This window comes from Euleptes europaea, chromosome 16 (assembly GCF_029931775.1).
Source record: "Euleptes europaea isolate rEulEur1 chromosome 16, rEulEur1.hap1, whole genome shotgun sequence".
Classification (NCBI taxonomy): domain Eukaryota; kingdom Metazoa; phylum Chordata; class Lepidosauria; order Squamata; family Sphaerodactylidae; genus Euleptes; species Euleptes europaea.
In genome coordinates, this window is record NC_079327.1 from 41787093 (window position 1) to 41800190 (window position 13098).

General features: G+C 45.2%; 1 protein-coding gene across 2 annotated transcripts in view; it reads left to right on the plus strand.

The window, feature by feature from the left end:
• The window catches only part of WWC3 (WWC family member 3), a 91021-nt gene that overhangs the window by 47473 nt on the left and 30450 nt on the right, over positions 1 to 13098 (plus strand). For both annotated transcript variants that reach the window (XM_056861924.1, XM_056861925.1), the window contains exon 8: positions 2014 to 2087. In XM_056861924.1, the coding sequence (XP_056717902.1) occupies positions 2014 to 2087 (74 nt within the window). The remainder of the gene's footprint in view (positions 1 to 2013; positions 2088 to 13098) is intronic.

Here is a 13098-nt window from a genome sequence, read left to right on the forward strand (position 1 = left end):
CAGCAGCGCAACCCTGGGATGCCAGCTCGGCCTCCTGCCGGTGTCCTGACGTCTCACCTCTGTTGTCCCAGGTGTGCCGTTGTCCCGGGGGGCTCCAGGGGGGCGGAGCCGCCTTTAAAGCGGCTTCCTTATCCCCCTTCAGGCCGGGAATGCCCCCTTTGCCCTTACTTGCATTTACTCCACCTTTTTAGGTGGTGTAGCCCCATGAAATGCTATGGAGCTGTCCCATGGGGCTTGCAAGTAAGGGCAGCTTCCCGGCTTCAGTGTGTGGGGGGCCTGAATTCTCTTTTAGCCGCCACCAGCGCAGCCACTCCCTTCAAGAATGGGCTGCCCACTTCCATTTTTCATTTCTTCTATATAATTTATTGGAGGGTAAGCTGAAGATAAGTTTTATCCAGTTTCCACAGGAAGCTTCACTTTGAGACCTCAAAAACATTTAACAAAACAATCAACCAGTGACTGTTCTGTAATTACCGTAAAGAGCTATTGATGAACTCCTTGTTTCTCAAGCACAAACTACTCTCCTGAAAGTCTTTGGCTACTCCCTTTTGTTAGTCTTGTTATTAGAAGAGATTTTCCACAGTGTTCTTGCATTGCCACCAGCCCTCTATAGAATGTTTCTTATCTCAAGTTAGGATGCCCTTGAAAGATGGCTTCGGAGGATATACTTTATGGGCAGAGTCTGTGAGGCCCCACGTAGGGAATAGTCATTCGTACCTTCTTAGTTCACTTTCATATAGATAACTAATATTGCATGACTGTTTACACACATAGCGTTACTCAAGCTTGAAGCATTTAACCAAAGACAGATATATGAACTGGTGAAGCACAGAGAGTCAAAGGCATCAATAAAACAGGTAATTTGGAAAAGAAAAGGTAGAAAAAGCTTCTAACCTCTGTACTTGAGTCTACATTGATAGCAGTGTTTCTGAACCAGAACTGAACTAACTTACCTCATAGGGTTGTAGGAGGATAAAATGGAGCGATAAAATTGAGCTTGGAAGAACAGTGGAATATAAATATACAAAAAAATGGATCGATGACAAGTTAATTACTGAGGACTCATAGGTGAATAAAAGGAGTTGCTGCATGAGATTTTTTCTTAACTATCATCAGGTTGTGTGCTGTGTGAAAGAGCCCCTAGAGATCATAAGATGTGAAATCTTGGGACCTGTTTTAGTTTAACAAAAGACTTGTAGCCAAACTTATATCCTTTTGTGCAGGAGAGGGATTTCTTCCAATCTACTTAGGGCTTCAATATAATTTGGTTGTATTTTTAAGGGGAAGATTTAAATTAATGTTATTGTTTCTTTCAACTCAGACGCTGAGTTATACGCTCACGCAGTTAATCATATGGAGAGAACAAAACAAACTTACACAGTTCTGTTCTGTGCTTCGCTATCCTGACTAATCTCATAGAAGTGAGTGAGACTGAAACTGGTAAAAATAGGCATGGGATTCTAAACATTTAAACTGTTTTAAATACCATAAAATGCAGCAGAAAAAGCCCTGTGTATATTAAACGTTTATACTCATATTTTTTTTTTAAAGTTCAGCATGATCTCAACTGATTTTTCATTGGTTATTAGCTGTAGATATTTGTGCTACAGGATCCTCAGTTCTGAAAGTACAAGTTTTTTAAAAAAATATTTTATTAGGTTTTTCAGAATAAAAAGTAGGAAGGGAAAAAGGGTATGGGAACAGTTATGATATATTGAACATGGTTGACATTCGGAACAGGTCTGCACTGATTTCAACGTTTTATTGTAATCATGCTACATTATCTACCACAGTCTATTATCTATCATGCTGAGTCTTCTCTATAGTTGGTATTCTGAATCGGTCTATAGTCAATATTCTGAATCACAATTAAGTACAAGTTTTATACTCTTTGTATCTTTAGCCAAATTTGGCTTGAGGTGTTGAGGGTAAACTTAATTACGTTTCTCACACAGTGTTCTTATTCTAATCATGTTCAGTGTTAACCTTACCATTTTTCTTTCCTCACAACAGTTTGGATTTGATGATAAAATACGGCTTGGTGATGGAGAACGATTGGCCCTACAGTATGAAGAGGCTCAAAAGAGGTTAGTAAATTTAAGGTCCAGTGAAATAACCAGTCACAAGTGGACATTACTCTAAACGTCTAGTTGGCTCAAACAGGTCTTTGGAGATGTGGCTTATAAATTTTCTAAACAAATAGTGGAACAAATAGTGTTTTTTATTCAGTGGTTTGGTCAGTTTTGTGTATCATGGTAGATACACAAATTATTTACGACACATTGTTGATTAATTTCCTGTCTAGTATCAGTCCATTCCTCCCCCCAAATAACTTGCTCTAGATGTCCTAGATTAGGGGTCCCCAACCCTTTTCAGCCTGTGGGCACCACTGAAGTTCTGACAGTGGGTGGTGGTAACAGTCAGAAAATTGTTGCCGCTGGAGTGTCAGGGAGTGAATTCCAGCGGCAGTTAGCCATCACAGAATCCTATTGAAATCAATGGACCATATATCAGTCATCATGACCAAATCTCATTATTTTGCTGGGATTGTTTCGTGTGTGTTTTTCATTACCCCTCTTGCATCATTTTAAAATGATAATGTTTAAGAATATTTTCTTGCATACATACAGAGTAAGTATACATATTGAGCTAACTAAGAAACCCTCATCAGGCAGTATCTGCCTTCATTTTGCAGGCATTTAGCACACTTATGCAAGAGGAAAAGCAAAGAATGCTTCTTTACCTTCTATGACACAAGCCCTTCTCTCATGAGCCAAGCCATTTTTAAACTGCACTATTTCTTGGAACCATGTCAGTTGGTGCTGAAGGGCTAGTGAGAGATTTGTACACATATGTACAGATCCTGGCCAGATTTTGATTGGAAAATAAACTGTTTTTGGAAAGAGAACAAACACAGATGAAGTGATGTTATCCACTTTCACCTGAATTATAAAAATAAATTTAAACTGGGACAGTCTGCTGACTTCAGTAGAAGTTCTAGTAAGGTGCATTAAGCATTTTAGCCATGCAGCCATATAATATCTAGTCAGAAGTGAGTCCCACCATGTTTTACCTGCTATCTGCACAGGTAGAGTACTTTACATAAAGCCACTGTCTGCACTATACCAACCACTCAAACCAGATGTGTGTAATGATATAATATGACATAGAGAATACAATAAAACTCCACAAAAATAGTTAACATGGGCACATAATTTGCAGGAGGAAAAGGGGAATTAAAAAACCAGAAGGAAACCCAGGGGAGGGAGAACAAAACACGTATATTTATATAAAGAGGAAGCCCAAGTGGAGTGAAAAGAAGAGGAATAAAAAACACAGAGAGGGGAAGCCCAAGGAGGAGGAGAAATCAAACAGTCATACAGAGAAAACCTAGCACAGGGGAGAAGCAGGGGAATTTTTAAAGAGGGATGAGAGAAAATACAAACAACACAATATGAGAGGGATCACATAAAGAGGAAATCCAAGTGCAGGAGAGAAGAGGGGAATTTTTAAAAATATACAAAGAAGATGGGGTGGGGTGAGAGAAAATAAAAGCAACACAACAGGAGAGGAAAAATCTCTCTCCCCCCCTTCTCTCATGCGCAAAACCCAAGTGCAGCGAAGAATGGGTGAATTTTTTAAAAGACACAATGAAAGGATGGAGAGAGAGAGAATAAAAGCAACACAACATTCATGGGGGGGGGGGCAGGGTATTCTAGAGACAAAAGGAGCAAAGGCAGGCTTCCTTGGGACTGTTAATCCCCAGGCAGCATTGCAGGCTGCCCTCTCTGCCAGCTACCCTCCTCACCCACTATTCCCACCCCATGCCCATTCAGGTTGGCCAGCATGGTCCCAGGCTGCAGTAGTGGCACAGGATGAGAAGAAGGCATCAAGCTTGGATGGGAAAGGAAGGGCTTATCTTTCCCCACACATACATGGGTGCAGCAGGAGCCCTCTGGGGGTTAGGAAACTGGGAAGCTTTCTTTTATGATGCTCACTAGCTGGCTTGCTCCTTTTATGGGCTGCAACAGTGGTGGCTGAGATGAGAGGAAGCACGCAGGTTTAGGCAGGAAAATAAGGGCTTTTCTTTCTCTGTGTGAACCAGCTGGCTTGTTCTGCTGGGCTGCAGTGGTGAAGCTCAGGAGGAAAGGAAGCCGGCAGGAAGGAATGGAATTTCCTCTCCCTTATTGGGGTCCCGGGCTCCAGCCGTGCTCAGGAGAGCCACTCTGCTGGTTGTGCAAAAGAGAGCTTTGGTGTCACCTCCCACAGGCCAAAGTTGGTGGCAGCTTACTTTGTTATACAACAATGATCCTTCTACTGTTGCTGAAGCTGCCTCTGACCTCCAATGGCCAATCAGAAACCCTGCTGGGGAAGAGTCCTCCTGGCCCTGCCCCCTTGCTAAACCACTGCATCCACAGGCACTGTGTTGGGGACCCCTGGCCTAGATAACCTAAAGGTATGGCAGCTAAGGAAACAGAACATTACACCATTGCAAGAGATGTTGGGTACACATTTACTTGGAACGTACAACAATCACATTAGAGTAGCTATTTTAGCTGTTCAGTATGTCAAGTCCCCTAACAAGTCAGGAAATCGTTGACTTCTGGTGTTTTCATATCAGGAGAACAAGGTGAATAGCTGAGGGCCAGTGATGCTTGAGTATAGCTATAATTAGGAATTTTAGATTGATTGCTTATAGAGAAAACTATCATCAGTTCACAAAGTGAGTGTGTAGTAATTATAATTGCTTTGTGAAGTGGTGCCCTTAAAGAACAAATCACAGGTAGTGTTTGATGGAGAAATATACTTTCAGTCTGGCCATCAGAGCCAATAAAGTATAGAAGTTGAAACGTTTAGCCTTTATATTATACTTGGACATAGTTCATCAAGATAGAATCCAGTGAATAGCCTGACAGCGCATGATGTGACATACATAAGGACTTGATTAAAATCTAAGTGGGAGATCTCTGGGTGGGGGGAGAGAACTTGTACAAAGAGGATATATATCATTTTTTTAAAGTTCCGCAAGATGATTTTTCATAGGTGTGCAAAACCCTCCCACTAAATTCCCAATATATGTAATCAACTAAATAATCTTTTAATTTACTTTCCAGCCCATGGTTATGTACAATTCTTGAATAAATTATCACCATTAAGTAAAGAGTTCCCCATTACTAGGGTTTTCTTTTCCCTCCAATCGCCAACATTGTTACTATTAGCATTAAATATATAGTAGTGGTACATTTTAAAACTTTGAGAACAGCTCATAGCACATTTGCCTCTACCAGTTATCTCTGTGGTCACATTCTTCATTTATCATGCATTCCTTCCCCTCAGCCTGCTGGCATTTCTGTAGGGCTTTTGTTTCCACTAAATATTTCTGTGTTCAGCTCTTGCTTTGCTCATGAAACATCTAGTGCAGTTGCACAGTGTGGGGGCAGGAATGTGCTGTATTAGGTTAAAATGAACAAAATGCTTAAAAAATTGAAATGCTTCATTCAGTTCATATTTTTTTTAATCAGCCTCTTTGTTTAACCAGAGTGGTGAGACAGAGAAAAAATTAAGTGTCATGATTCAGGGATGAGCACATTAGGCAGTCATTTTGCACCATGGGTGTCGAACGTATTTGTGAGGAGGGCCGGATATAACATAAATGTCTCTTGGTTGGGCTGAAGATGCATAATAAATACATACAATACAATACAATACAATACAATACAATACAATACAATACAATACAATACAATACAATGAAATGAAATGAAATGAAATGAAATGAAATGCCAGGTACTGGAGATACAAATTTGGCGTGCCAGGCCCAAGGGGCCCTCGCTATGTCTGGGAAGCTACGGGAAGGGGGGGAATGGCAGGGAGGGTGTGCGAGCCCCAAGAGGCCTCGCTGTGCCTGAAAAGGGTGGGTGGGTGGGGGGAGATGGCTGGGCAAGCGAAACTGGGTTTCCAGCCACAGCCCGAGAAAACTGGAGGCCAGGTCTACTCATTGGCTTGAAACAATGTATGGACCTGGCCTCCGGATGGAGACAGTTCCCCCCCCCCCCCATGGAGGCCATTAGTTTGCATGGCAGTAGACCTGGCCTCCCTATGGGGACTTTCCCCCCATCCCCCCACAGAGGCCAGGTCTACCCATTGGTTTATATGGGCCCCCAGAGGGGAGGAAAAAAAGAAGTCCCTGTTGGGAGGCCAGGTCTACCCATTGGCTGGCCTCCATGGGGTGGGGGGAGTCCCCGTCAGGAGGCCAGGTAGACCTGGCCTCCCGAAGGAGACGGATGGCGGGGAGGGTGTGCTGGGCCCCCGCAGGGGTTGAGCAGCGCTTGGAAAAGTGTGGCGGGGGTGATGGGGAGGGCGCGCTAGGCCCCGTGGGGCTGAAGAGCGTCCAGGAAAGGCGGCGGGAAGGGTGCGCTGGGCCCCGCAGGGCTGAGCAGTACCCAGGAAAGGGCAGTGGGGGCGGCGGGGAGGGAGCGCCTGGGTTGCGTCGGGGAAAGTGTGTGGGGGGGCTCAGGGCGGGGGGCATGGGCCTTGGCTTGTGGGCCGGACAACAGCCCTCTGGGGGCCGGATTCGGCCTGCGGGCCACCTGTCTGACACCCCTGTTTTACACTGTTAAACTCATGTGAGTGTGTGTGTAGTTTTTTTTTATGAGCAAAGACTTTTGCTAAGAATTCATGCATTCTATTAAATGTTTATTTGTTAAATGTAAACAACTTTGCCCTGACCTGGATGGCCCAAGCTAGCTCCATCTCGTCAAATCTTGGAAGCTAAGCAAGGTCAGCCCTGGTTTACTAATCAGGATGGGAGACCACCAAGGAATACCAGGATTGCTATGCAGAGGAAGGCAATGGCAAGCCACCTCTGTTAGTCTTTTGCCTTGAAAACCCCATAAGGCAGGGGTGGGGAACCTTTTTTCTGCCAAGGGCTACTTGCATATTTATAACATCGTTTGGGGGCCATACCGGGCGTAGATCTCCTGGTGTGTGTGGGGGGAGAAGCTAGGGTTGTCAGGTCCTCTTCACCACTGGCGGAAGGTTTTGGGGGTGGAGCCTGAGGAGGGCGGGGTTTGGGGAGGAAGACTGCATAGCCATAGAGCCCAATGGCCAAAGTGGCCATTTTCTCCAGGGGAACTGATCTCTATTGGCTGGAGATCAGTTATAATAGCAGGAGATCTCCAGCCACCACCTGGAGGTTGTAGTCAAAAAACGGCTGCAAGTGTTACTCAGGAGTTTAGAATTCAAGGTGCAAACACAAGCAAAAATAAACCTACAATATGGTAATACACTACAAATTTGCTCTTAAAAATTTATAATGAGAATATTGCTGACAAGCACAACCTTGGTTGAGCAAACAGGAAATGTACAAAAGGTCCAAAGTAGACTCAATATAACAGCATACAAGTGTTTACACGAAGATAAATATAGGCAAAAAATGCTCAATGCATATCATCATTTCAAGTTCATGCATTTAGGTTGCAAAATTCAGGCAACGGAAACCAGATGTGGTGCAGTGGAAATCCGGTATAATTCCATTTCATATGAAACTTTTTCAAGCTCTTAGTTCTTCCGTGCTTAGTTCATTCAATATAAGAAGGAGTGTGCCTTCCTTGTATACATGGACGGCAAAGTAAGGCTTGGAGGGTGCCTCTGCTCCCCCAGGTCTTCCCCCTCCTCCCAGGTGGGAGGGCAGCCAGCGGTGGGCCCAGGCAACCGAGGTGCCAGGGGGGTCACAGCTTGCAGCCTGGGGTCGATCTGCACGGAAGGAAAGAAGGAAAAAAAGAAGGAAGGAAGGAAGGAAAAAAGGAAGGGAAGAAAGAAGGAAAAAAGAAGGAAAGAAAGAAGGAAGGAAGGAAGAGAAGGAGAAAAAAAATAGAGAGGGGACAAAGAAAGAGACAGAACAAGAGGAGAGAAAGAATAGGGGAGAGAGTGACAGAAAAAGGAAGAAAAGAGAGAAAAGCCTTCACACCTACACACAGCCTGCTCCAGGTGACTGGGCTTCTGCCTTCCCACCTCCCCCCACCCCAGTCCACAATATTCCTCCGCCTGATCGGCTCCCACATGCATGCTCTACCGCCGGGAGCAGCTGGCTTTTTCCTCTTCTTCCCCCCTCCCTCAGCGGCGAGAGAGGTTTAAACTGTTGTGCCGCAGCGTGCAGGAACGCTTTGCCTTCCCTTGGGAGAAGCGTCTTTCTCCCTCCCCCTCCTCTCGCCGATTAACAGCTGACAGTCGGTGAGAGGGGGTTTAAAGGGGCCGCAGCATTCCTGCACGCTGCGGCTTCAGGGAGGGTCGTGCTGCGCTGTTTTTCTGTGGCAGGGCCCTGGAGCTCCCAAGGGCCACCGAAAATGGCCTTGGGGGCCGTAAACGGTCCGGGGGCCTGACGTTCCCCATCCCTGCCATAAGGGGTCGTCATAAGTTGGCTGCAACTTGATGGGAATTTACACACACAAACAACTTTAGAGAATGCTAAATAGTAGAAGGCTCGCTGCAGTTATATTCAGTTCTCTAGTCTAACAGTGCATTCCTAAGGGGGGGGCGAAAGTCCTGTGGAGGCAACGGGACCCCTACTCCAGCGTCTGTGCCACTTGCACTGTGCAAACTGGCACAGATGCTGGTGTAGGGGAACTTTCGCCAGCCCCCCTGGACTGGGCCGGCGGCGTGGCCCTCGTAAACTGGTTCAGCCTCCCGCCAGCGTTCTCCCAGCAGAAGTCCCTGCGCTGGCGTCCCAGGAGGCATTCTGGGGGGTTGGAGCTGCCATTAGGCCCCCTTATGCAATGGCATTGCTGCACAACCTGGTGCAGCATCACTGTTTAAAAATAAAAACCCCTTCCCCCTCCCCCACAGCAGCCGCAAAACCTCATTGGAGGCACCATGGCAGCACCGCAGCCATGCCGTCCCCGGCTAATGCGGCTCTCAGGTATAGGCTGTAAGCCTCTAAATAGGTTTAGACAAGAGTTTAGACAAGAGTAACCCTTCGTTGAATTCTGCGGTTAGCGCCTAATATAAAAAGGTGGCTTATTTTTGATTTCTTTGTAGTCTTATTTTCAGCAGTTGTGTTCTGTTTCTGATTTGCTTCTTAATGTTCATTTTTCTCCTTTGTTTCACTTGTTAATTTCCCCCCTCTTTCTTATGGTTCCTTGCTTATGGACTTCATTGGAGGCTGGTGTTCAACAAATTGATTTTCTTCCTTTGTTTCACAAACATCTCACAAGTCATCGGTTTAAGCTAGTCTGACTAAGTTGCTATGGTTTTAATCTGGCTAACCCTTCCCCCCCCCCTTCAGTTTTTATTTATTTTGTATATGTATTTTGTCTTTAGTAAATTGTTAACCTCTTTGGACAGCACCTAATTTCTTATGTGATCTCAGTGGTGCTTTTTTTTGTCTGCACAACAAATAACAATATAATTATTATTTATTACTATCAGTTTAAATGGTGTTGAAGTAAGATCATTTTGAGGCCAGATTTCACAAATTTGTGGTTTTGAATGGGAACATGAATACATGCTGCATATTTGCCTGTAGCTAGAGTTGGCCATGGTTAGTATTTGGATGGGAGACCACCAGGAAAGTACAGGGTTGCTATGCAGAGTCAGGCAATGGCAAGCCAAAGTTTTTACTTGCACAAGAGGAACAATCTACGGTAATTGTATTTAATTCACTTTCTTAGTTTAAAGCAGCCCTTCTGTGAGTGGAAACTTCTGTGGACAGCAACTTAGGATTCAACATGGAAACACCGAATCAGATGTTTCTGTTTTTCCCTACAATATGAATTTATAGATAATGCTGTCAGGGTTCGTTCTTGAAAGACACAAGGAGTCTGTGGTATTCATATACTTGTATTTCCAACTATAAGTAAACCAATAAGTAAACAACGTTTACTTATGTTTTCCTGTTAAAATGTCCTGTCTGGCTGCAGCATATTTCAAAAGTTGCAGAAAGCGTCATGAACAGAAAATATTACAAGAGTAACAGCCCATTCCTGAGGGGAAGTCGAGTCTTCTTTGGAGGTGGCGTGTCCTCGCCGCCAGTGTAAGTGTATGTAATCACGCAATTCACGCACTTACGCTGGCGGCGAGGGCAGTTCTGCCGGCGCCAAGCACCACGAAGCTGCACCCGCCCCGCTGCCGGCGCTGCCTCTTTGTGGTGCAGGCCACAGCTTAGAATGGCCACGCTGGCGCAGGGGGGCATTCCCGGGGAGGGCTTTTTAGTAGGCACAGCCTCGCTGTTTTCAATGGTGCTTTTAGCTCCATTGAAAACAAAAAAAAGCCTTCTCAAGGCTTTTTTCATTCTTGTGGCATGCGCGAAACGGCTTAGGCGGAAGCGCGGCTGCGCCTCTTCCCCGCCGTCTCCGCACGCCGCCAGCTCAGGAATGGGCTGTAAGTACCCACCATAAATAAGTGGGTTTACATATTTTTGAAACTCTTGGTGAACGACTTGGATGAGAGCGGTAGGGCTAAGTCCAGAGTGTTGCAATACAATGAAACTCTGAGCATGCCAGGTAGCGGTACTTGCTGCAGTATGACAAACTGCTGGAATGTAACCTGCTGTCCTTCCAATATGTCCTTGAAGACTCTAGGCTTTAAGAAAGGCCCAGTGTTAGTTGGAGGGGAGAGAGGAGTATTAAATTGTATGGCCTAGCCTGAGTTAAATGTGTGGTTTTCCTTTTATTAGAATAAACAACCAAAGTCTTTATTTTCAGTTTTAAAAGAACTGTGCAGAGTGTTAAGCTGCAATACTGCAGTCAAAAGCTCTGCTCACGACCTGAGTTCGATCCCAACGGAAGTCGGTTTCAGGTAGCCGGCTCAAGGTTGACTCAGCCTTCCATCCTTCCGAGGTCGGTAAAATGAGTACCCAGCTTGCTGGGGGTAAAGGGAAGATGACTGGGGAAGGCACTGGCAAACCACCCCGCAAACAAAGTCTGCCTTGGAAACGTCGGAATGTGACGTCACCCCATTGGTCAGGAATGACCCGGTGCTTTCACAGGGGACCTTTACCCTTTTTAATATCAATGCACATGGGGAGTAGGGAGAAATACTAAGACTGTTTAAATTACAGGCCTCTTAGCCCCTTGGTATCGTGGGCACTGAATGTTACACAGACCGTACTATGAAAAAACTCTGGAAGTTTGTTTCTGTTGGGCTTTCCTGAGTCTGTACATTTGATTTTTGTTGTTGTTGTTGGAAAGCTGAGGGATGCTACAAATAAATTTGGCTGTGAGGTTGCTGCTTCCTTGTCAGCACTGACTTTATTAATTTTCATAACTGTTCTTGCTTATTTTAGTCTCTCTTCTGTCCTTAGTATGCAACCATTTACCGTTCTTCATAAGATGCCCTGACTAACCCTCGAAGTATACCAATAAAAACGAGATTCCCCTACCCCCAACACACAAATACACCCGCATTTGTGGAGATGAGCAACTGCGGCAAACATTGTTGTGCTGTATGTGAAAAAGCCGACACAGCAGAGTGGTTGACGTATTAGTATTATGCCGCAGCAGCAAATGATAAGACGTGGGGAGGGGAAATGTTTCCTAGCGCTAGCACTTCTGTAGATGGAGAGCCTAACATTACAAACACCTGATCTTTATAAATGGTGTCATAGGTAGCCGGCGTGTTTCAACTTGTTTTTTTTTTTTTTTTTAAATCACCTGTGTCTTATGGCAGCAGAAGTGGTTTCTAGTGTGGGGAGCTCCTACATGTTTGTCTTCAGATTTTTTGCTGATTCACAAAAGCTCTGAATTTTATTGTTGACAATATAAATGGTTTTCTGCATCCTGTACCAAGAAAGCTCAGAAAAACACCTGCGGGGGGGGGGGGGGGGCTTGTCCCTCTCTGCCAGTCCCACTCCATCCAAAGCAAACATTCTTGTGGGTGGGTCAGGGGAGGTAGTGGTGGGGAGAATTTCCTAGCTAGAGCAGAGGCCGTGCAAAGTTCATTTTAAGGCCTGAATTCGGGAACATAGTTGCTTGTCCCATCACCAGTGAGTCCTTCCACTGCCATTCTTTTCTCCCTTCCCACAAAGAATACATTTGAAATGGCAGCGAACGGCTGGCTGTAGGAAAACTTCAAAATGTGTTTGCACTCCTTGCGATCTAGGCAGCATAGGTAAACATTTTTTTTTTAAACTGGAGATGTTTTTCCATTGGCATTTTATTAAAAACTATGGTTTAGCTTTTTTAAAAAATATATTAATCTGATTTAAAGGCAGAACAAGCAGAATATTGGACAAAGACTAAACTGTTTACCTCTTCGTGCCTTCTTCGGTTTAAACTGTTGTGATGAAGGTGTGTGAATAAAGCAGATCCAAATCTTCACAAGAGAAGCGTAATGGCAGCTAGTGTTTCTGGTGATTAGGAAGGGTTTAGTTTTTTTTGTTACAAACGGAAACATGCTCTTCTTGAATAAGCAAGTATGTACCCTAGGAGGGTTCCTGGTGTCTGTGCTGCTGAAGGACACAAATCTACAGTGACTAGGAGTACTTTTTAATTAGTTGCCTCAGACAAACTATTTTCAAGCTCTTGTTTTTCCCCCAGATACTAACAGAGCCCATTCCTGAAAGCCGCAGTGGCCAGGACGGAGTGGCTGCGGTGCCTCCACAGAGGTTTTGTGGCCACTGCGAGGGGGGGGGGTAAAGGGCTTTTTTAAAACAAAAATTCCTGAAAATGGGGCAAAAGTCCCCATTGCAAGCGGCGATGTTGTGCCACCAAAGTGGTGGTGCGGCACCACCGTTACGGTAGGGCTGTTCCTGGGCTGAAAGGGGTTAGAAAGCTGCCTAACGGCAGCTCCGCCCCCCAGGAATCCCTCCTGGGATGTCGGGAGAATGCCAGTGGGAGGCTGTGCTGGTGTCTGAGGGCCGCACTGCCGCCCCAGTCCAGTGCCCCTATGCCAGCGTCCGTGCCAGTTTGCATGACGCAACTGGCACGGACGCCAGCGTAGGGGTCACGCCACCTCCACAGGAGTTTTGGCCCCCAACCTCAGGAATGCACTGTTACTGTATAAAGGCAGCAGATAAATGTGTAATCTCCCTTCTGCCTTATTTGAAATATACATTAATTTACTTTTCTCATAATTTTTTTCCTCTCTTAACCTTTGTTTATT